The sequence below is a fragment of the Drosophila ficusphila genome, unplaced genomic scaffold (assembly GCF_018152265.1).
Source record: "Drosophila ficusphila isolate 14025-0441.05 unplaced genomic scaffold, ASM1815226v1 contig_412, whole genome shotgun sequence".
NCBI classification, from domain to species: domain Eukaryota; kingdom Metazoa; phylum Arthropoda; class Insecta; order Diptera; family Drosophilidae; genus Drosophila; species Drosophila ficusphila.
This window is the reverse complement of record NW_025064326.1, coordinates 2,629,942-2,652,001: the sequence shown is the minus strand read 5'-3', so window position 1 is coordinate 2,652,001 and position 22,060 is coordinate 2,629,942. Positions and strand designations below refer to the sequence as shown.

Here is a 22,060-nt window from a genome sequence, read left to right as displayed (position 1 = left end):
AGGCAGAGCTTGGAAAATACTTGATTACCAACCACAAGCCAGAAACAAAAGAACGATGGTTAGTTTTCAAACATTTGTTTATTGTTTATAAACATTCCTCATTTCATTTCACATATGTTAGTTCTTGTGTATCTGTGTGTATCTGTGTCGTTCACATCGCTTGTGTTTTACATAGATCTTCTATCTGTTGCTGTTGTTCTGGGGCATTTTATTGTTTTGGGGGCACGGCCGCAAATCTTGGGGCCGAAGGCTCACCTGCGATTACCGCTAGCCGCACACACAGGTGTGTGTGTGTCAGAGTTGCGTGTGTGATTCGTTAAATTCTTTTTGCCTCGGAAATAAAATGCTATGCTTGTCTTGCAATACAGTTGCATTATAGTATGTATATATATATGCAGTTTATTCAATAATATTCTTTCGCTTGCAACTTCGCTTGCAAAGCCTCAATTTAAGATTCGTTTGGTAATAGCATTTAAAACATATATTACTATCATATATGGTTTTGCTTTAGTGTTATTCTTGGTTTTGCCATATAGTAAATATAATTTATTTAAAATTCAAAAACAGCTATAAACAGTTTATCGTAAACAACAAAACTCCGGAAAGAGTCATAAAATGATATCCGCGAGTGTAAGTGCTGGATGAGAGTGTATGCATGTGTGGGTATATAGAGTCTGGATCTGAACCGAAGGATGGAGAGCTCCTGGGAGAAGTATGTGGACCTTACGTCCCTGTGTATATCGCTTGGTTACGTGGATATTTATATGTATGTATTCCGTATGCTGTGTTCATACTATGCGGTGCTGTCGATGGTTATGTATAATGTTTGCCGCCCTCCCCCGATCGTTGGGTATATAAAATGATCTCGTGGAAGGGCTTATCTTCTGCATTATGTATGTAGGTTCGTATCTATGCATATAATGCGCACTCTAGGTGGCCAGATTAACTCATATCAACATCAAACATTGTCCTATATCTTGGGTCTGTTGTACCTATAACGCATATTTCTATATCTTGTATCTTGTATTTGTCGTTACTCATTGTTCTTAACTTGCTACTCGATCGTTCCCTCAGGTGCGCTCTATATGTATAATAATCCCGACTCCACTGAAACACTCCCCTTTCCATGCTTTTGTCAGTGGAATCGGGCTTTAACTATGGTGAATGGTAGGATGATCGATCCTGATCTTTTGATCTTCTTCGACAGTGAATCCTAGTTTCGTTTTTATGCCTTTGTCTGGTTGCTAAATGCATAATGCCTGATTTATCGAATATAAATTACATACATACATATCTAGAAAATAAAAGTACATGGACTGCTACATTATTTTGTTGTTGTTGCTGTTGCTTTCGTTTTGTTTTATTTGTGTGTCCTATTTTAGTTTCTTATTTACTTTAACTCCTCTTAATATCTTCCGCTCCGACTTTCTCTACTGATTTGTGCTTTTGTGATGGGCTATGCGCTGCATTCTGCTTGCTTTGGAAACGCTTTTGAAAATAATAGATTTACATATACAGATATTGTATAACTAACGGTAAGTGTATGCACTTTTCGTGTATACTTTATAATACATTCATATGTTCGACTTGCTTTTGGTCAGTTCGCGGGTGTCTCAGTGTGGGTGTTATCATGTGTTTGTGTATGGGTGTTTGCTGTGTGTGTATGTACATGTCGTTTCGGGCTAACACTTACACTGCCGCAAAAAGTATTCGGCTTTTATTCGGTTTTTCTCAGTGTAACGCTGTGTAAATAAACATATACCAACTAAAAGGAAAACACAAATGAAATTTTTGCTTTTGTTTTGTTTAATATTTATATATAGGTGTATATATAATTTGTTTTATTCACTTTCTCAGTTTTAATTTAAATCAATAATCAACATCATTTTATATAATTTCATATAATTTGTTTAATATGCAAGTATATATAGTTTGTTGTCTTGTTTGTTTCATTTTGTTGCTGTTGTGGTTAGGCTTCGATTTTTGTTAGTAATTTACCATTTGTTTAATACATATGTGTTTTGTGTCTTTGTTTTGTTGCTGTTTTTGGGTTTGAGATAATTTACAGTAATTATTTGGAAAAGCAAAGTTATTTATTTTTTTATTGAACAATACTTGTAATAAGTTGTATAACTTGTTTTTCCTGGCGTCCACTTCGATTTGTTAAATTTAGATGAATTATATTACATAAATATTTTTGGTATTTTTCTCGATTTGTAAGTTTGCATCTTGCTTTGGTGAACATAACTACAACTGTGTAAGTGTGTGTACAGGGGATACACAGATCCCTAACTACGCTTTATCATTATCATTATAATATACCATTTACAGGACAAAAACATCTAATGTATTAGTTGAATTTCATTTACTTTCAATATGGAAAAAATCAGAAAATCATGGCTCGTTTTTTTCCTCTGTCTTGAATTTTATTTATTTTGGAATGCTCTGCTCTTGAGAGTTTTGTTAGCTTAGTTAGCTAATTTGTGTTTTTTTTAGGTAGGTAGAAGTTTTTGTTGCCGCCGCTTTTCCATATTAAAAATCCCAAATTCTTAGTAGGCTTGTGCAGCAAGAGCACAATGTTTTAAGTATATATAAATGTATATTGTTTAGATGTCATATACTTGAATATAATATAAATAGTAATAACTATTATTGTTCTTAATATTTCTTTTTCTGTTTTAACATTTTGCCATAATCATTTAGTTAGTATGTATATTTTCATTAGGTCCTAATATGATTTCTAAACCAGGGAATGTGATAAGGTCGGAAACAAACGATTCATAGATAGTTGTAGAAACCTTAAGATTTGAGAAGAAGAAGCTACTGAAGGGACAGTTGTAAGTTATAACTCAAACAAATAGTTGAAGCTTCCAAAATTAAAAATTGACTAATAAATGGAAACCTTTCCTGAACTGAGCCACATATTTCCTAATTTATTGAAAACGAAACCAAAGAAAAGAATATTTCAATCTGATCCATTGTGCAAAATGTTCGATATTTTGTAAAGTTTAAACTGATGATATATTCCGTTGAAATCACGCTTTAAAGTTTAACTTTTGTTATTTGCTTTTCGGTTTTGTTTTGGTTTCCCTTCTACTTATTCGTCTGATTTTGTTAGGTCGTCAAAACTCAGCTCTGTGTATACATAACATTAGTCTATGCAAGGGTTATACATAATATTTATATATAATATATATTTTTTATGATTCTGCTTCCTTTCCTCCAGTTAATATGTCTGCCATTTTCACTTCTTCTTTTAAACACACAAAGATTTATACTTACACAGTTAAGTACGTAATGCTCAATAAGTTAAACATAATAAATAATTTACATAACAGTTTAAGTTGCCTTTACGTTCTTGCTTTGTTTATATTTTCATTAGTCAGTAATATTATTCACTAGTAATCCTTCAACGATTGAAAAACAAATTTAAAACCGGAAAGATCCCTTTTATCATTGGACTAATTAAAAACCAAAGTAAACTTAACAGTTAAAAATGATACTCTCTCGGCCATCCGTTAAATAGTTTGAGTATATAGAGATTTTTATAGAATAAAACATACTCGTCGTTTTCATAGTTTTGAAATTCTCAATCAGGGACAACAAGAAATTCATAGATCTCGAAATGAATTCATGTGTGAGATTATGTGTAAAATCGATCGAACTATATCTTGGATTCCGGATTCCGGTCAGTGAAAGGGACACATTGCTTTCTACCATTTATATAGGACTTTATGTCTTTCACTTCGATTTGCTGTTCAACCAATGAGATATAACTTAGACACCTAAGGTATTACTTAATCGGCTTTTGTGTGTTCCAGTATGTTTATGTTTAGATAACGGCATAGAGATGAACAATTTTTTGCTTTAACTACGATATTTCGCTGATTGTTGCTTGTCGTTTCGGTTGAGGAGGATCCTTTGTAGCTGATGATGATGCATTCGATTTCTATGTCTGACGGTTTCGCTTAAGTGTTCTTTGGTTACTTTTATACGTTTGATAGATGTGCTGTAAGTCTGCAAGCGATCGAGTCAAGTGGAGGTATTAATTGCGGAATATTAAGTATACGTACGTCTTTATTTTAAATCAGAAACCTTTATCTCGTGTTTAAGAAAAATAACATCCATTGATTATATAAATACGCACCATATAATAAAAATACCACCAAATATATAATTCTTGCTTCATGTAAATAACATTTACCGTTATTACAGTTCCGAAAAAGAACCCCAAATAGTATGCTATGATTTTTTTAAACTAACGGTACTTTGGTTATTCACCTGCATTGGTTATCCGTGGTAGCGCCTTACTTCATGTTCTTGAGGATCTCGTCGGTCTCCTCGGGATCCTTGAGGGTGTGCCACTGGGCGATGGGCCGGCGGGGCGAGGCCAACATATCGGACCAGTGACGCAGCTCGGTTCCGGTGCCCATGCAGCCGAGTATGCAGCGGCCGATGGGTTCGGAGGTTCCAATACGATCATAATCCACGACGGTCACAACGAGACAGATTTTCTGCGCGCGGGTGGAGGGGAAGAAGTGTTCAAGGAGAGTAACGGCATTAGTAGGGATATTCTGGGGTATCGGCTACGTTTATCGGTCTATATCTTTTTTTTTTTTTGAACGGGAATGGGGGCTTCGCTTTTGAGTTGAAGAACTTTTTCGGTATTTCGATATACGTGTTCTGTTTGGGTTTTAGTTGTTTTTGGGGTAGAAGTGGGAACTGTTGTTCGCTAACAGGCAGACACTACGAATGCTGTTTTTGGGAAGCACATTATTAACAGAGGTTTTCGGCACTACGTGGAGTATTTTTTGAGTGCTGTATATTGGATTTAGTGCAGGCTAGGTTTAATCGTAAAGATCGTTGGGTGGAAAGTTTCCAGTTTGCACAAGCACTTTGGGTTGGGGTTTTATTTATTTTTTTGGTTGTTTATCAAACATCTAAAGGCGCTCAAGCATTACATAAAGCTCCTTCAAAAAGGAAAATGCTTGCTGTGGAGTATTTTATTTTTGGTATACCTTTTTGGTTTTTTTTGTTTTTTTTTTTTTTTGTGAGTTAACAAGCAGATCATGCAAATGTCTAAAGCTAAGAATGAGTAGCTTGAAATAATAAATGTTGAAAAATAAAACGAAGAACGTCCTAAAAGCTTTCGATTAGCGTAAGGTGAGAAGCAAATGAAGGTGTCGGCAGATATAGGAGCGAGTTATATCTCGTTCTTTTCAACCTCGGGGACTAATGAACAAATTACTTTTCTCGATACTTGATAGCAGACACTTAAGCTGTGGCAAAAAGAAAAATGTTCATTAAATACGTGTAAACGAAAATGTATAATATTCAATCCCATTTGTCGTTCTTTGTTAATTGGTCATGGCTGGGGGTCCTATAATATGTTACTTAGAGACAGGGGAATAATTCTTGGACTAGCACACGTAACGTAACCGTAACAGAGTTCTCAGTTCTTCCGGCTTCCGGATTCCGGATCGATTGGCTATATGTTAGTTGATGGTTGGTTGGTTTTACTTGGTGATACGCTATACTTCTCTGTGGTGGCTTTGGGTATTATATTCTGTGTATACTGTATTTGTACTGTAGCTGTTGTGGTGCGATTGGTATTCGATATTCAAATCAGAAGACAGTGTCAAAATAATGTACCCACTGCGATTTGGTTGCTGCGTGGTGCATTATTGACGCCGCTGGTATAGGAGTTTGCGATAGTTTGTATTATGGAAAGAGTAGTTTAGGTTGGTATTCGAATTTTTGTATAAGTTGTATTCTCTGTAGCGTAAAGTGTGTAAGGCTCGTGCTAGTTTGCATTAATGCTTCTCTGCTCGACTGTTTAAATGCTTATGCTTAATGCTTAATGCTTTTCTGTTTAATTGCTTTTCGGCTTAATTGCTTTTTGCATTTTGCTTGTTGATTTTTGATTTTTGCTCGGTTGCGAGCGAAGCGGGCACACTACGGCTTGCTCTCCATTCAAAATTGCGTCTAAGACGGTGAGTGCGGCATCTAGAATGCCAGATTTTACGGATTCCTAGGCCACTAGGCATGCCTGCTTGTCTTTGCTTTTCCTCTTGCCAGATCAGATTGTCTCCAAATCGTTTGTTACACACTTAACAACTAAAACATAAACCAAATCAGCTGGGCTAAGCACACATCGAGGCTGGTTAAAAACTCAGGTTCAAATCAGAAATCAGAATTCAGAAATCAGAAATCAAGTTCCACAAATATTCTCAAAGTCTACACAAACAAAGGCAACAACTGAAAACATTTGCTAAATTTTAGGGCTTTTCACTTTTGGTTTTTGAATATTTACAACAGTAAATTAGGGATTTTCGAAAATAAAAAAGCTTGAACAAATTTCGGTTAAATTGTAAATTACAACATTGAACATTGAATACTGTTTGTATTTTTTTTTTTTTTTGTTTTTGATAGGTCTTATAGAACACAAAGATTGGTTAAGTTGGTTTTTGGGGGGAAGTTTAAGATATCTTTATGGGTATTACGAAGATTGGTCTCTAAGAGTGTTCGGTTGTTTGGTTCAGAGTTTGGTGTTGTTGTCGTTTGTTTCGGAATACAAGTATTCAATATATGGATATATATACGGTATATATGTAGTATAATTAACAACAACGATTGCACGTAAGTAGGCTAGTGTGTGTTTAGAGGAAGGTTGGGTACTCAAAACTCGGTTTTTGGCTTGTTTGGTAGATAGTTCAGAAGAGGACAGTAACAGTAGTAGTAACAGTAATAGTAGTAGTTTTAGTAGTAGTAGTAGGTTAGTATGTATAGGCAGTAGGCAGTAGGCAGTAGTAGTAGTAGTAGTAAAGTAGTAGTTGTGGTTTTTTATAGGATAGTATAATACATTCTCGCATACTTGTATTTGTTCAAATGGTACTTCAAATGAGAACGACTCATTATAGTAAGGGTTGAGGGTGCATTTTTTGATACTTGTCTTCTTCTTTTTCAAACGTTTGCCATTTTGCATGATTGCAATTTTCACATATGGATCTATAATATAGGAAAGAATTGAAAGAAAGAAAAAGAAAACATTTTTCGTTTTTATAACAAAGTAAAATTTTCACAATAATCTGATAAGCACATCATTTGGATTTTAGTTTAGTTTTTTTTTTGTTTTACACACATATAAGTAATGTACACCAAAAACATTGAATAATTATATACTTGTTATATATAGATCAATTTTTACTTCGCAAACACAAAAACAAATGAAAATAACAACGAGAAAACAAGAAACAAGCCAAAGTGTAATTGTTTGATAAAAAAAATAACGTCAATATTTAATACTAAAATATATAGGGGTGTCCTAGAAAGAATCAAAGATTTGAAATCACTATAATTTTTACCAAAGCCATCATGGAAATTTTGTATCTAAAATATTTAATCACTTATTATTTTCCAAATCTTTAAAAAATGATTTCAAACCACCAAAGTTTTCAGGACACACAATTTTTTCTTTGGCTTGTTAACTTTTCGAAAATCATTTAAAGTTCACATCAATTACTGATTATACCATAGTTGAACATTTTGGAACTCAGCAACTTGTTAAACTCAAGGCATACAATTATGTTAAATTAAAATTAGTATGGAAAACATATAGTATCTGTTTCGATACTTAAACTGTTTTTAACCGATTATTGTCAGAGCATTAAAAGACATACTGGAAAATGTTCTGTTGTTTGTAAAAGCCTAGAAGAACTTGAAATTGTTTTGGATATATTCGGCGGCAACGTTTTAAACATTTCGTCTGGCATCAGCGACCCGAAATTATGTCGAGTGTTAAGATACAATAAAAATGGTACAGATTACATGCAAAAGTGAAGCTAAGCAAGCGATTTTCGGTCGATTGATTGTTTTGTTTGGCATAGAGTTTAAAGTTGATTTGGGTTTCTATTGGTTTGGTTTGGCCAGGCATAAGTAAAAACTGTGCGAATATTTCGGGATGGAAACGCTGCCGGCCAGTAAATATATCCGCTGATTAATGAATTTATTGAAAATAGTAGCGTACGCGATTCGGGTTAAGTACGGTAAAGTATGCAAATTGATAAGTTGGCGCTAATTGATAGTTGAAGTTGAAAAGTAGTTGGCAAAAAGTACGAGTAGTTGGAATAAAAGTTATGTTTCTTTGCTCTCTTATGTTTCGATGTTATTTTTTTTACACAGCAAACGTTGCCTTGGCGTTTGCTCCGCCTCAGTAAATCAAATAAAGAGTATGCCATTAAACGGAAAACAAAACGAACAACGTACGTCACACACTTAGCTAAAATTACAAACACAGAAAGCAACAAAGTCGCCGGCGGGATTGTCGAAGGGCCCAACAAAATCTTCTCGGAACCCCGATCGATCCCGCCGGCGCTTCGGTATAACGCCACATTACCAGACAGTCCGCCCACGTCCATCTTCTTCAGGTTCTTGGCCTCCAGGATAACGACGGTCAGCTTTCCGGCAGTCGGCACGTATCGCAGCGAGAAGCAGATGTCTCCCAGCTTTTCCTGTTTGACGAGATCCGGAGAAGAGATTACGAGAGGATGAGTGAGGTTTGTTCAGCTCCCATTTGGATTTGCATCAAACAACATGTCACACAGACTCTATTGGTACATTTACATACATATCCATTTAAAATATATAGGGGTTTATAGTCATATATAGTTTCTATATCAAGAGGGGTCGCCTGAGTAAGGATAAATATTCATATTGAGTGCTGCGAGGAAGTTTTCTCAACTTGGCTCAATTATGACTTTATTGTGAAATTATTTAAATCATATTCAATATTATAAATCGTTCTAACGCCAAAAAAAAGCTATTTAATTAATTACCAGTTAATTTAATGTAGCAGTTACAACGAGTTTTTATTGACATTGTTTAAACTTTATAGCCATAGATACAAATTAGACGAAAAAAAGTAACCAGCCCGTTCTTGGTATGCAAAAATGGGGCTTTAGAAATATATCTATCAAGATAAGGTTAACATAAACAGCCTCTTAGCTTCTGAGAAAGGCTGTTAATTAGAATCATTTCGACGACATTGGGCAACCAAAATTAGTTTCTGGTCAAAAAAACGACGAACTAAGGTATATAGTTGCACAGTAACAAGTATATATAAAAACCAAGGATGGATATCAGCATAAACATTAAGATAGATTATACACTGGGAAATTAGGAGAAACCAAATACACTCGGTACAAGTTCAAGTTTAAAGGGTTTTTGATTGTGGGGAAACAGTACAGTATTTTAAGCCATTATTACATCAACTTTAGTTCTTTATTTATTGACACAAAACGAAAACGCCACAAAAAAGTACATTAAAACATTTACTGCACGTCTTAGAGCTTCGATTTTGTTGGTAAGTGTAAGTATATACCTACATATATATATGTATATCAAAGAGAAGAGTACATCCAAAGAAAAACTGAAGGAACCAAGGCAAAGTATTAAATCAAGAGTTAAATAGTTGATTTTGTTCAAGTGTTATTAGTTGGTTTTGGGGTCTTGTGTTTTTCCGTTTACTATTTTGTACCATACCAAAACTTACAGATTCTTGTTCGAGTTATATTCTATTGTTTCGATTTGTTGATTTTTGTCTTCGATTTTTAGTAACACCCAGCTCAAAACCGACTGCCCAAAATGCAAAAATAAGTTGGTTTTCAAAAATATTCTTAGGAACTATTGAGAATAGAAGAAGGTAGAGACAGAGTTCAAGAAGTGGAAATCAAGCAGAGTTGAACCGATTTTATGTACAGTAGAGACTAGTTTTGGAGCTCCTTATTCACCCGAAGGCGGTTTTAAATGAATAAATGTTAAAAATGTTCTTATACAGAGAAGTAGAGAATTTGATTTCGTATGTACATGATAAGGTTTTAAAGAGCGTATATCTTACAAATGAAAAACTATCTAGATACTCGGTATTGCTATTATTTATAACACTTAAAGGACCCTAGGCTGGTTCGAACCGCTTGCAGTTACTTTTTCTTGTTTTTCTTTTTTTTTTTTTTTATCTTCACACAAACCAATCCGATGCCAATTCCTCGAGCGATTCTCCAAGGGCCAAACTAGCCCGGGCAAACAAAACTGAATCTGTTGAACTATAATTGGTTAGCTAAAGATAATGTGGTTGTGTGTTATTTGGATTAGTTAAAAAAGTTTCAAGACAGAGACAGAGAGCGAGCGAGCGAGACAGACAGAGAGCGAGCGAGCTTTATAGAGAATTCATAGTTTTATATCGGAGTCACTTACCGCAACTTGATAGGGATTTAATTATTTCGATACTCTGAATTCGATTCGATTCGATTCGAGATCGGTTATCATTTGGTTTTGGGTGCCTTTCGAAAATATTCGTTGTTAAATGTTTGGTGAATGTCTCATGGAAACAAAAATGTCTATAATCGTAACCGAAAGAAAGGTAAACGAACAGATAATTGAAATCGGAAAACAAGATTATTGAGATTTGTTTTTTGTATTTGACTGTCATCGAAGCTCTGCTTACACATTACAGTACACACTCAAGTTATGCAAATCAAAACATAAGTACAGTATACACACATCGGGCGAGACAGCGACAGAGAGCTAAACACAAAATATAAAGGCTCAAAAAGCGTTTCGTATTTATTAATTATTTTGTTCTTCGACTGGTCCAATGGTTTAGTTTGGTTTGGCTCTTGATTTGGATTTGGATACATTTTACTTTTGCAGGTCGAACAGAATCGTAACACAAACACAACGAACATAACTTTGAACACATTTATGACGACAACAACCAAAGCAAATAACGATAATATGAATCTCCTTTCCTTTGATCGTATACTTACATGGATTCATTTTGGCATGTTTCAGGTTTCAGATTGATTTCCCCATGGCATGAGTCAAAAATTTCGAGTACAGTTTGGAAATTTCGAGTTTTCGAATTTTGTGATTACAGATTTTGATTGGTTTTTGGTTTTTTTTTTTTTTTGTTTTTTAGCGATACGTTCAAAAATAATTAAAGAGAAAAATGAAGATCGTATTAAAAATTATTGAATTCCATATCCAGTAGAATTTCGATAAGTATCAATGTTGTTTTTGGCAAATTTCAAAAAGGTTTTCGTATTGTTTTGTAACCAATTAATGGTCGTGTGTCCGTGTTCAATGTAAATGTGTTGCTTTCTAATACTTAGTGTGGTTTATATATTAGTATAAAGTCGTAAGCAAAGGGAAAGGCATGCAGTAGAGTAAAAATTGTTAAAAAATGGTATATTGCAGTGTTTCTAAACTATTTGTAAGTAATGTTCATATTAAGAAAAGTTACAATATTTGTGTGTTTGGCCTTGCAGCGAATGCCACTTTTCATGGCACAGAAGTAAATGCACAGTATTAAAATCTTGCAGGAGTTCGTTTTTAATTTTTTATAACCAATTAATAAAAAACATTTTTACAGCTTTCATAATTTTTAAAGGTATTAATTTATTATTATGAAATCCTGCAATCTTTCGGCTATCTGAAATAATTTTGTTCAGACAATTCCACTTTTTTGGCATTCACAGGCGAAAAATTAAAGCTTTTTCCATTTCTGAAATTGTGTTTCTTTTGTCTGTGTGTGTGTGCTTGTTGAATTGTGTATCGTATTTGTATTTGTACATGGATTTTGTGTGTTTCTTTGTGTGTTTGTGTTTGATGTTTTCAGAGCATTCATTCCATCATTTGACCAATTCAATGTAATCAATGCAAATATTTTACAACGCTTTTAATTTATTTATATAGCTCATTATTTGTTATTCCAAAGAATTTCTTTTGTGCGGTTCTCTGTGTGTGTGTGTGTGAGTATTACACAGGAGGAGAGAGCGAGTGTTTGTGTATGAGAAAAAGTTTGACAGACGTTATGCAAATAACTTGGGGTGCAAAAGTTGAGAACTACTGTAAGAAAGTTATGCAAAAGTTTTCAGTATTTTCGACGCTTAATTGTTCCAATCAAAGTGCAAACGAAAATCATGTGAATAGTGTTGTTCGGGGGGAAAAAGAGATTCAGCAACTAAATAGTTAGATCAGCATGGCCATTAAATCAGAAATGGCGAAGGAGTTCTTGGCCCGAACGGCGGGCAATAAAGTGTGGGGAAATGGAAGAGGCTACCATTGAAGTAGATTACGGGTGGGAAAGTCAGTTAGCCATGCTGATTTACTTAGCCTTTCTTATGCCACAGGTTTTCTCAACAAATTAATATTGCAGTGTGATCATTTGCATATGGAAATGTGAGAACATTTGTCATTTTTATTACACGGTTGCAAACAAGACAGCCCAAACATATATAGTAGTAGATAAATCGTTTATATTAATACAAAAATTCAACTACAATATTAATGATGCGAGAAAGAATGCAGACATAACAGTATATCGGGTATATATATATGAATATATAGAAAGAGACAGAGAAAAAGTCAAAGAACAATCGCTCAAGACCAAACTGATTGACAATCGAGGGGGAAAAGTTTTGAAGAATTAGTGGGTTAGATTAGTTAGTGGTTCGATGCAATGGTTAATAAATCGTTATAGACGTTATAGGCTTTTGTGTACAAGAGCGACAGTTCACAGAGACAGAGCAGGTTATACGAGTATAGAGGGAAAATCATAAACTCAAATCGTGTATGCAAAGGTGTTAAAGAGTTCTCGTTGTTTTGGTTTTTGGTTTACGTAAGAATTTAAAGCATGTTTGGTATTTACCTTCTACAAAAGTTCAAGAAAACAAGAGTTTATATGTTTCGAAATCAATTTTTGGTTTGTTTCAGAGGGGGAATTGGAGAAAGAGAAATTTAGAGTTTTATTTTCTTTGTAGTAGTTGTTTGTGGGTTCAAGGAAAATTAAAAACTGTCGGAGAGTGTGGGGGAAAAGCAAAGGCGCTTTTCCGTTTGCTTTTCCCCCCGATTGTTTGCTGTTGGTTTTCTTGTTGAGTATTTATTACTTATTAAATGGTAAGATAATTTCTGTTATTTATTTATATTTGCATTTTGAACTGGGTGTGTAAAAGTTTCGTTAGAGACTCGAAAAACTTTTGCTTGTCTGTTCCACGAAGTTTTCATTGTTTTGTTGATATTGTTTCTGTTTTTTGGAAGTTTTTACTGTAATTGTCTTTGGTCCCTGCCCTTAAGAGTATTTCGAAGGGGGCTGGGGGGTTGGATCGTTGACTTAAAAACAAATATCGAGTGGGTGTCACACAAATGCTTTGATTGCTTTCTGCTGTATTTTCATTTTTGGTCGTGGCTGAAGTTCGAATGCAAAATACACACAAAACACAATCATCATCATAAGTACGAGTAAGTAGGTGTCGGAGAGTACAGAAGTCAACAAATACGTATATCACACGATTTCAGTGTTGGTTTGCCTTCGGCTCGACAACTCAGAGTTGGAAGTAACGTTAACGAACGCAAGAAACCAATAAATCAAATCAAAGTTACGAAAGACAGAGCAGAGCAGAGCAGAGCTCAACTGATGTTCTTGAGTTGGATAAAAAACACTTAGAGGCACATCGAGTTGTACACATAGACAGAGAGAGAGTTACGGATAGCTTGGCTAGTACTGGTGACCCCGATTCGGACCCCGGCCCAGCTCTACATACCTGTCCGCCCTCCCCCTCGACGCTGACCAAATCGCGCCACTCCTCGATCGTCTGCGCCAGGTCGATGGTGCACAGCGGCACCTTCACCTCGCCGATCTGGTCGTGCTTCGAGAAGCGATCGAAGTCGAAGATGGCAAACACGAGCGTCTTGTTCATGGCATCGGCATAGGGTAAACTCTGCAGTAGAGAACAGATATTAAGGAAATAGTTTCAAAAAATAATTTTAAATTCTCAAAACTCCTTAGGCATTAGGAAAAACCGTTAAAACTTTCTATTGCATACTTTCAAGTGCCTTAGACATTACGCAAAACCGGTAAAACTTTCTATTGCATACTTTCAGGTGCCTCTTAAAGCGATTTAAGATCTTCAGAATGATTCGCAATCTTACCTTGAAGGTAAACGTTTCGTTGAAGACCGGACTCAGAGTCTTTCGGTGCACTTTGGTCTCGAACTTCTTTTTCTTGTCGGGCAGCAAGTACACCTTGACATAGGGATCCGAAGTACCGCCCATGTCCAGGGCGGGCAGCTCCTCAGCCTGGATAACCGTCACAGCCAAACTATTTGAGTTGAAGTCGTATTCCAGCTGCAAGAGAGAGATTCGAAAGGTCGCACCAACAGGGGATTTGGTTTTTGGCCAAAGGAGAGACAAAGGAAAATTATATATTAGTCAAGTTGATATTACAAGTTTTAAATGTTAATGTGGTGGTTAGTTCTAAATAAGGCATGTTTTTCTTGTTTTTAAATTAATTGCTTTCTACATCAAGACTTTTTAGAAACCGATTTTCAAGAAGCTGATAATAAGATTTAGTAATAACGTAATTTAGTTTTCTAATCTTGCAAGTGAAAAATACTATTGAGTGAAAACGAAATTTCGGTTGAATGTTATGTTGTTCAGTGTAAGTGAAACCTTGAGGGAAAAGTTACAAGATTTATTGGAGTATTTATTGTCCTTTCTGTGAATGTGTTCGCCACGTCATCAACCACATTTATAGAACACCTATCTGAGTTTACGTTTGGTTAGTTTCGTATTCGGGTGGTTAGTTTAGATCGGGGGAAAATCTGGAAGGGGGACTGGAGATTGGGGAAACCCACCTTGAAATTGAGGCGCCCCAGCTTCTGCTCGCTCTGCTTGTCCTCCTCGTCACCCTCCTCGGCATTTTCGGTGAGTTCCTCCATATCAGGCTGAACCTATGACATACCAGAACCCAATAACTACTAAGATTTGATGGCGCGTCAGACACTTACTTTCTCCTTGTACGCCGATCCCAACAACTGTACCGACTTCATGTCGACACCCTTCTTACCCTTACCATCTTTGGTTCTTCGCTTCTTCAGGAACCTCCGCACACAGAAGAAGATTATACCAAAGACGACGAGGAACACGAGAATGATGATGGCCACCACGCCCCATGTTGGCAGCCCCGTGCGCTCGGCGATCACCTCGGTGACCACTTCGCCGACGTGCTCGATCTTTTTGATCACCGGCAATGAGGTGGTAGTGGATTCTGAAATTCCGACATTGATTAAAAATGTTACAGGATAATTCGGATGAAGGATTAAGTGCTTCATAATCACATTATCACAAATAAAGGTAAAGAAATATTCTGTACAACTAAAGAAAGAATTTGTAGTTAAGAAGATTAGTTGTTTTAAATGTTTTATAATAATAACTGGAATGCCAAAGAAATCTCTTAAGGTTTAAAATCTTTTTAGGTTAAGCCTAGAGATTTCTTTAAAAGTTTTCTTGGTGTAAACTCACCCTGAGCCTCTGTTGTTGCACTCCGTGTTGTCGATTCCACCTGTGCGATTCTTTGACTGGCCGCCTCCGCCGCCTTCTCGGCGAGGACCTCCTGCTCCTGCCTGTCCACCTCACGGAATTTGGAGTGATGTGTTTCCTGCAGCTTTTGGTCCACGGACTCCAGTTCCGCTGCCGGTTCGGACGCTGGCGCTGGTTCCGCTTCCGGTTTGGCGTCCGCTTCCGATTTTGCATTTGGCGGCATTTTGTGGTGTTGTGTTGTTGCTGAAAAATACAGATAGATTGCATATAAAATAACTGCTTAGTTGTCCTTTAGTCTAATGATCCATATGTACGCTCTCTACTTGAGCAAATGTTTGCCATGTGTGCGGTTAATTTCCAGGCTGTTGCCGTTTTAAAAATAGCGCGAAACGAGAGTGTAGCCACAAAGAAGTCCCACAAAAGTCGTTAGCAACTTTTCCTACGCTCGCATCCTTGAAACACTAGAAATGCGCTGACGGCGTCAACTAAAACGAGCAGTGGGGCGGTTCGGTGGTGGCAAACGCACAGAGGAAAAGTGCTTATCCTTAGTCAGCCAAGGGCACGCACTCTCTCCCCGAAAACCCCCCGAAGTCCCCACATTTTTTATTCCACAATGGCACCCACACAAACGGCTTTGGGCGGCTGGGATCCCCCGTTCCGACTTTGTTCTGTTTCTTCTCATTTTACCCTCTTCTCCCCTAATTGAATTCATTAATATTAACACCGAGCTGCTGGCTCTGTTCTCCATCTGCCTTGTCTACTCGCTCGGCTTGAATCTTTCCATATTTTACTTCGTTTCATTTACTTTAACAACTTGAGCGGCATTAATTATGGACGAGGGGAGACCGCTGAGTTGGGTCCTCAGCTCCTCGGTTGCTATTGTCAGACATCCTTTGACCCTGACCTCCCATTGTTGCGGCGACGGACTCCCGGGACTTCGGGGGCTTCCCCCAACTGGATACATGGGATACATGCGAGCACTTAAACCTCGCTGATTGACAATAAGCTGTCTTTCTCCGGAAGTGGCCCACGGATCTCTGCTCGAAATTGCTATTGGGATAATCCATCAAAAGTTGAGTGACACGTGTCAGTCGAAAGAAATATTAAAAGAAATATTTTCATTTGCCAGATTTCGTACTTTAAAAGAGGAGTATTTTCCGGCCCCTAAGGCTTTCCTTAACCAAAATTAAAGCTAATAATTAGTTAAACTAGTAATTTATTTAGCAAATACTTCTTATATTCCGCAAAGCTTGTTGGCACATTATTTTCACCTCTTGTTTCCTGCATTTCATTATTTTTCATAAGGCCAGAGCGAAAGATAAATTATAACGCCACAGAACCACTCAACCTCTTAGCCGTAAAATAAAGGGAATGAAATGGTGTAAGAGCAATTTAGAGCCAAAGTGACTTGAAATTGCTGCTTCTTCTGTGGCCCGGCACTTGTTTACTTAGCAAATGACGTCAAAGGACATCTATACCCTGGCACACGTACACACACACACACAAGCACACACAGTGACAAACGGGCGTGGAAAAACTCGGAGAGCTGCTTAAATGAAAAGCCTGGAGGCAGCTTTGTTTATTCGGCTTCATAAATATGCTTAAAATTCAAATGCTGTGGATGCCGAGCGCGTAGAAAATTTAAATGCAAACTCTGTGTTTGCCCTGTGAGAACTTTTTTTTTTGTGGGCGGGGACGCAAATAGAATTTGCATGGAAAATGTGCGAAATTAAGTTGTGCGACTTGTTTTCCCTTCAGGCGGCCATAATTTGTATATAATTTTTGGGGAGCTCTTACCAGAAACTCCGCTTTAATGCATTTTAAGCCCACAAAATAAAATACTTATAAATCAATAAACTAATTGAATGTGCTTATGGTTGAGGCTCTATTGAGCCCAAAACAATGTTCTGGTTGTGTTGAAGAGAGATTATTATTTTACGTCTATTTTATAGCAATTAATTGCAACGACTGACTTTATTTGAGAAATACTGATTGTGAGTGAACAAATTCCTATCGCCAAAATGCTTTGCCCTTTTTTTTCTTGCTATTGCTTTCTGCATTGAGCTTATCTTGAATATATAAATGCCTCCTAAAGTAATTAATCTCACAGTACACAAATTAGGTACATATAAATTCGAAATTCAAAAACCAAGATAACATTTGCACTGACTCAGCAATAGTTTTTAACTCAATTTATTTATTTATATTATTTACCCTTTGAACAAAATGTTACTTAAGAAATAAGGTTGCACGGGTTTTAAAGCCCAGCAGATTTCTTAGTTCACAGCCTTTTGGGGCCAGCGAATGAACTGGCAACTAATCAATAACTTAAAATGCATCTAGGACAAGTTTTGCCGTAGAGAGGCTGCCTGAAAATGACTTCATAAGCAGAAGGAGAGAAAAAAGAGCGATGTGGCAGCAAAAAAATGGGGAGCTTGAAAGTGTCACGATTCCCGACTGATCCCCTGACAAATTGCGTTGCAGCCCTGTGGCGGATAAATAAAATGAACAAACACCGGCAACCTCATCCATAATAAATGGGCACGCAACAATCAGAAACACTTCCAGGAGAAAGTTACCCGGAAAATGGCAATCGACCCGGAGCCAAAGCACTTTGTCGGTCATATTTTATTAATGCACCAAAAATCCTGGGCTGAATTATGTTCCTTGGCATAAGCGCAAAAGTACCTGAACAGAAAAGCCTTCACGTTAATGGGACCAAGATGTGCAACTACGAGTTCCGAGTTCTGAGTTCCAGGGAAGCATAAGAAGGTCACGAATATTGTATGCGGCAGTTGCCGCAATTTTGTCATCCTGCCAGCTTTTCGTGCCACTCATTTTGCACACGGGTCAACGGGGCGTATGGTTGTGTTGGTGACTTGCGGTGCCCACTTGTCTGGGCCCGAAAAAGTGGCAGCGAAATAACAAACTACGCAGTTCGAACTACTCTTCGTGTTCTTCGAGCAAAATCGGAATTATATTTAGAGCCGGACCAGCTGTTTCCCATGTCTGTTATTGCTGGTAGTTGCAAAGCGCTCGAATGGTCAGTGAGTTCATTGTTGAGGGTCCGATTGATGGGAAAACATTTCCAGTAACTGTCAGAAGGCCTTCCTTAATAGCTATTTGAAGTTTATAACCCAGGAGTTATGAGGTAAGTGCTGTTTAGGGTGAGGAATTAAGTAGAACTTAAGTTAAGTCACTTTGCTTTGACAATAATATGAAAAAGAATAACAGAAAAGGTTGTTCTTGGTTCTTCACGGTTCAAAACACTAAAGAATGGTTTAGAATATCCTGTATATCCCCCCAAATAATTATAAGAAAATGTACTAGCAAATGTTAAAAACATATACCTATAAATAGGCACCAACTTAAATATTCTATTGTCACACACTTGTGTTGTAATAAAGTGGCTCATTAGAAAATCACTCCGGTGTCCTAGACCCCACTAAATAATTCAAAGCTCACTTTGCAGCTCTAATCACGGGCAATATGTGCGCTTTCCTGGTAATAATTCCTACGTTCTGACCTTTGGCGATGGGCTATAAATAGACCGCTGTCTGCTGCCACAGATTGCGGGCGGTGGTGCAGAAATCTGATAGCGGTGCATTGCAGTGCCACAAGAGCCAGCGCAAATATCAACAATTGGCTGTGGTTCCAGATTAGGAGTAAATTCACATAATGATAAGATAATTTGGCCTCATCAAACATTCAGTGGATGGGGAGCAGTGGAAAAAACACGGGGAAAGGCGGGACCTGCCGAGCTGACAATCAAGCTGTCAAAACAAATTAACATCGGCCAGGAATGGATGGACAGGCAGCCATTATCCATTACCGGGTCCAAACAAAAACACCGTCGAGCTGCTCCGCAAAAAGGGATTCGATACTCAATACTCAGGAGTCGGGAGTTGGGAGTCGGGTTTTGGATCTGTGGCAACATCTGTGGAACCCACGCACGTAATACGGGCGAATCGAAAGAATCGGAAGGAGGCCCTCGAAGCTCCCGAGCGAAACGGCAAACGGGTAAACTTTTCCGCCGAGCCGGAGAGTGGAAAATGGAAGCAGAGAGCTCTGGGAGCGGAAAAGCGGAAAAAGCGGAAAAGCCACATATGCCCACGGTTCTCTCTCGCTGCTGCTCCTTCTACTGCGCACATAACCCAGAGAAGGCAACAAAATAAAAACTCGGGAAAATGGCAAGCGAACGGAACGGAAAAAGTAATGGACGTAAAGGGAAAACCAAGCTAGACGTTCGAACAGAGGAGACACTGCCTGAGGAGCGAAGAATAATGCCCGAGGAGAAAAACCAATTTTCCACATCATTATGCTTTTCGCTTTCATTGAACAATCGTCGCCGTCTTTTCAAAATCAAAACTTAAACCATCCGAAAGTTCCATTCATATTCTCGTATTTCACAAAGTATCCGTTCGGTTTTGGGCGTAAAGGGTCAAAAGTACGCGGCTGTTCGGGCCAACTTGATTATTGGCAATTATGTGCGGTTTCCCGAGCTTGTCTACGGCATTTTTATTGCGAGGTTTCGGCAAGGCCCTTAATAGCCCGCCCCCCAGGAATTCCCTGCCAGTTTCTGGCTGTCCAGAGCTAATTAGCAACGAGAAGACTAAATCAAGTTTATCTCTTATTAGAGAAGGATAAGAGGCGCCCCATGAATTAATGATATGTGTGATTGTGGAGCGGATTCGACAGTCTGGCAGTAAATAACTTAATTAACATAAGCTATGTCCTGAGCTTTGGGATCAAATGGGAAACAAAAGCGTTGCGAAGTTTTTATTGGTAAAGTTAACTGCATTAGTTTCAGAATAACTAACTAATTAGTTTTAGTTTAAATTTGTTATATTTCGAATTTTTAGCCTTTTTAAAAATTTCTTTAAAGGCTTTACAGAATTTACAGATATAAATATTTCAAGGATCCCATATTTTTCATTGCCCCAAAAAGTGTGCTATGTTTTTTTTACAGTTACAACTACTCACCTCCTAATCAGAAATGTTGCCAATTTTTTCTCCAATCCACAATCGAGAACCCTGACTATCGCTAATAGCTCGGCTTCGCCTTCTTCGGTGCTTAACGTGCTTGTTTATCGTCCGCTTTATTAGTTAGATGATGGGTTTTGAGCAGCGTTTAGCGAGGCGCGACTCCAGCGGGGGGAGCGGAGGGGCGGCAGCAGTGGCGACGGCCTGGCAGGAAGGATGATGATGTGGGTCCTGGCGCTGGTCGATGTGTGTGTGTGTGTGCTGCTCCTGCTGCTGCCTTCTTTTTTTCTGGTGGCTGGCTTTGGCTAGTGAGGCCGCGGCTCGCTGGTCTCACATGAATTTCGTATACTTTGTTTTTGATAATTAATGCAATTTTATGGAATTTAATTTGTTTAAATATTTTATGTAGCAGGCAAGGCGCGAACGGAGAGAGAGAGGGGGAGAGAAATACAGAAAGAGAGTGAGAGAGTGGGTGAGACACGCAGCGTATACGTAATATCAAAATACAATGGTATGCGTAAATATTGATAGAGCGAATTTGGCTTTGTGTGCGACTGTGTGTGGTGTCTCCTTGCTTTGTGTGTGTGCGTGTGCTTGTGTGCGCAGAGAGAGAGAAAGAGAGAGAGAGAGAGTGGGAGGTTGGCAAATTCGCTTTTCCCTCGAAGAAAGCAAATTCAGGATAGAGATTTTCTTAGGGCCATTTCTTCGTCCTGTTTTTTGTCTTTAGGCCTGCCTCTTTTTGCTTCTATTGAGCTTTTCTCTCCCTCTCGCACTCAGACACTTAAAACTGATGGGGGAAACTCATTTGGAACAGTTAATTTATCTATTATTTAATTATACGGTCCGCGGGACCTTTTCTCGTTTTGAAAATCACATTTTGCGTGTATTCATTTCGACTGGCGTTCGACTGGCCCACACCACCACAATAGTGGTGTGGAAAAATCAATATCCTCGCAAGTGGCTCACATGCGTTTTCACTTTCAATGATAGCCCATTTTTCTGCGCTTCTTTCGTTTTTGCTTTGCACACTGGAATTTTCAATTTAGATTTTCTTGCGTAGCTGCCATTTTTCTTCACATTTGCTGCGAAAAATTCTGATACACAAAAAATGTTCTCCTTTTCGTAAGCGCGTGCTAAACACTCACACACACACACACACAGTGGCACACACGCACCCACTCACATACACACGCGCACAACACTTTTCGGGGCTTTCGATGGCGTTTTCATTTATATAACAAATAGCAGAACACTTTCGTCACCTTGCCCTGTTTTTAACCAAATATTTGCTTATTTTTCGTTTATTATTGGGCAATTTCTTCCAGATATTTCCCGTTGATTTTGCAACTTTGTGTGGGCTCTAGAATTTTTCTTATCCATTCACCTTCAGCCTAGCGCTTTGTACTTCAGCAGTCAACTTCCACGGTCGATGTTCATTCGCGTTTTGGCCCACACGCTCCAGGAGCAGCGAGGAAAAGCTTGGGCCACTCGCCAAAAGCGAGAGCGAACCGGTTGGGGCATCGATTTTGGCTTCTTGGCCAGCGGGTGAGCGGGGCTTGGTCCGCTGTCATGAGCTTTTGGCCAGCGGAGACCTCGGAGGAAAAGGTTCTGGGCCAGCTGGACCCAACACATCCCTTACGATTCTGTAATCTGTAGATAAATAAAATATACTTCAATAAAGGGACCTATTAGGATTTTTAAA

The 22,060-nt window shown here is 38.0% G+C and overlaps 1 protein-coding gene across 8 annotated transcripts; it reads right to left on the bottom strand.

Annotated features, from left to right (window-relative positions):
* Window positions 1–59: 59 nt before the first annotated feature.
* Window positions 60–21,805, bottom strand: LOC108092383 (synaptotagmin 1). 8 transcript variants are annotated; one of them, XM_017191932.2, is made up of 10 exons: window positions 20,359–20,706; window positions 15,358–15,618; window positions 14,844–15,103; window positions 14,691–14,786; window positions 13,987–14,181; window positions 13,599–13,775; window positions 8,396–8,510; window positions 6,875–7,008; window positions 4,282–4,514; window positions 60–4,017 (listed from the first exon to the last, which is right to left on the bottom strand). In XM_017191932.2, the coding sequence occupies exons 2-9, from the start codon at window positions 15,596–15,598 to the stop codon at window positions 4,308–4,310; spliced, it is 1,425 nt and encodes a 474-aa protein (XP_017047421.1). In that variant the 5' UTR covers window positions 15,599–15,618; window positions 20,359–20,706; the 3' UTR covers window positions 60–4,017; window positions 4,282–4,307. The 8 variants fall into 8 exon arrangements, with proteins under 8 accessions (XP_017047421.1, XP_017047422.1, XP_017047423.1 ...); XM_017191933.2 differs by having other exon boundaries at window positions 8,396–8,504; XM_017191934.2 differs by having other exon boundaries at window positions 14,691–14,780.
* Between the last annotated feature and the right edge of the window lie 255 nt (window positions 21,806–22,060).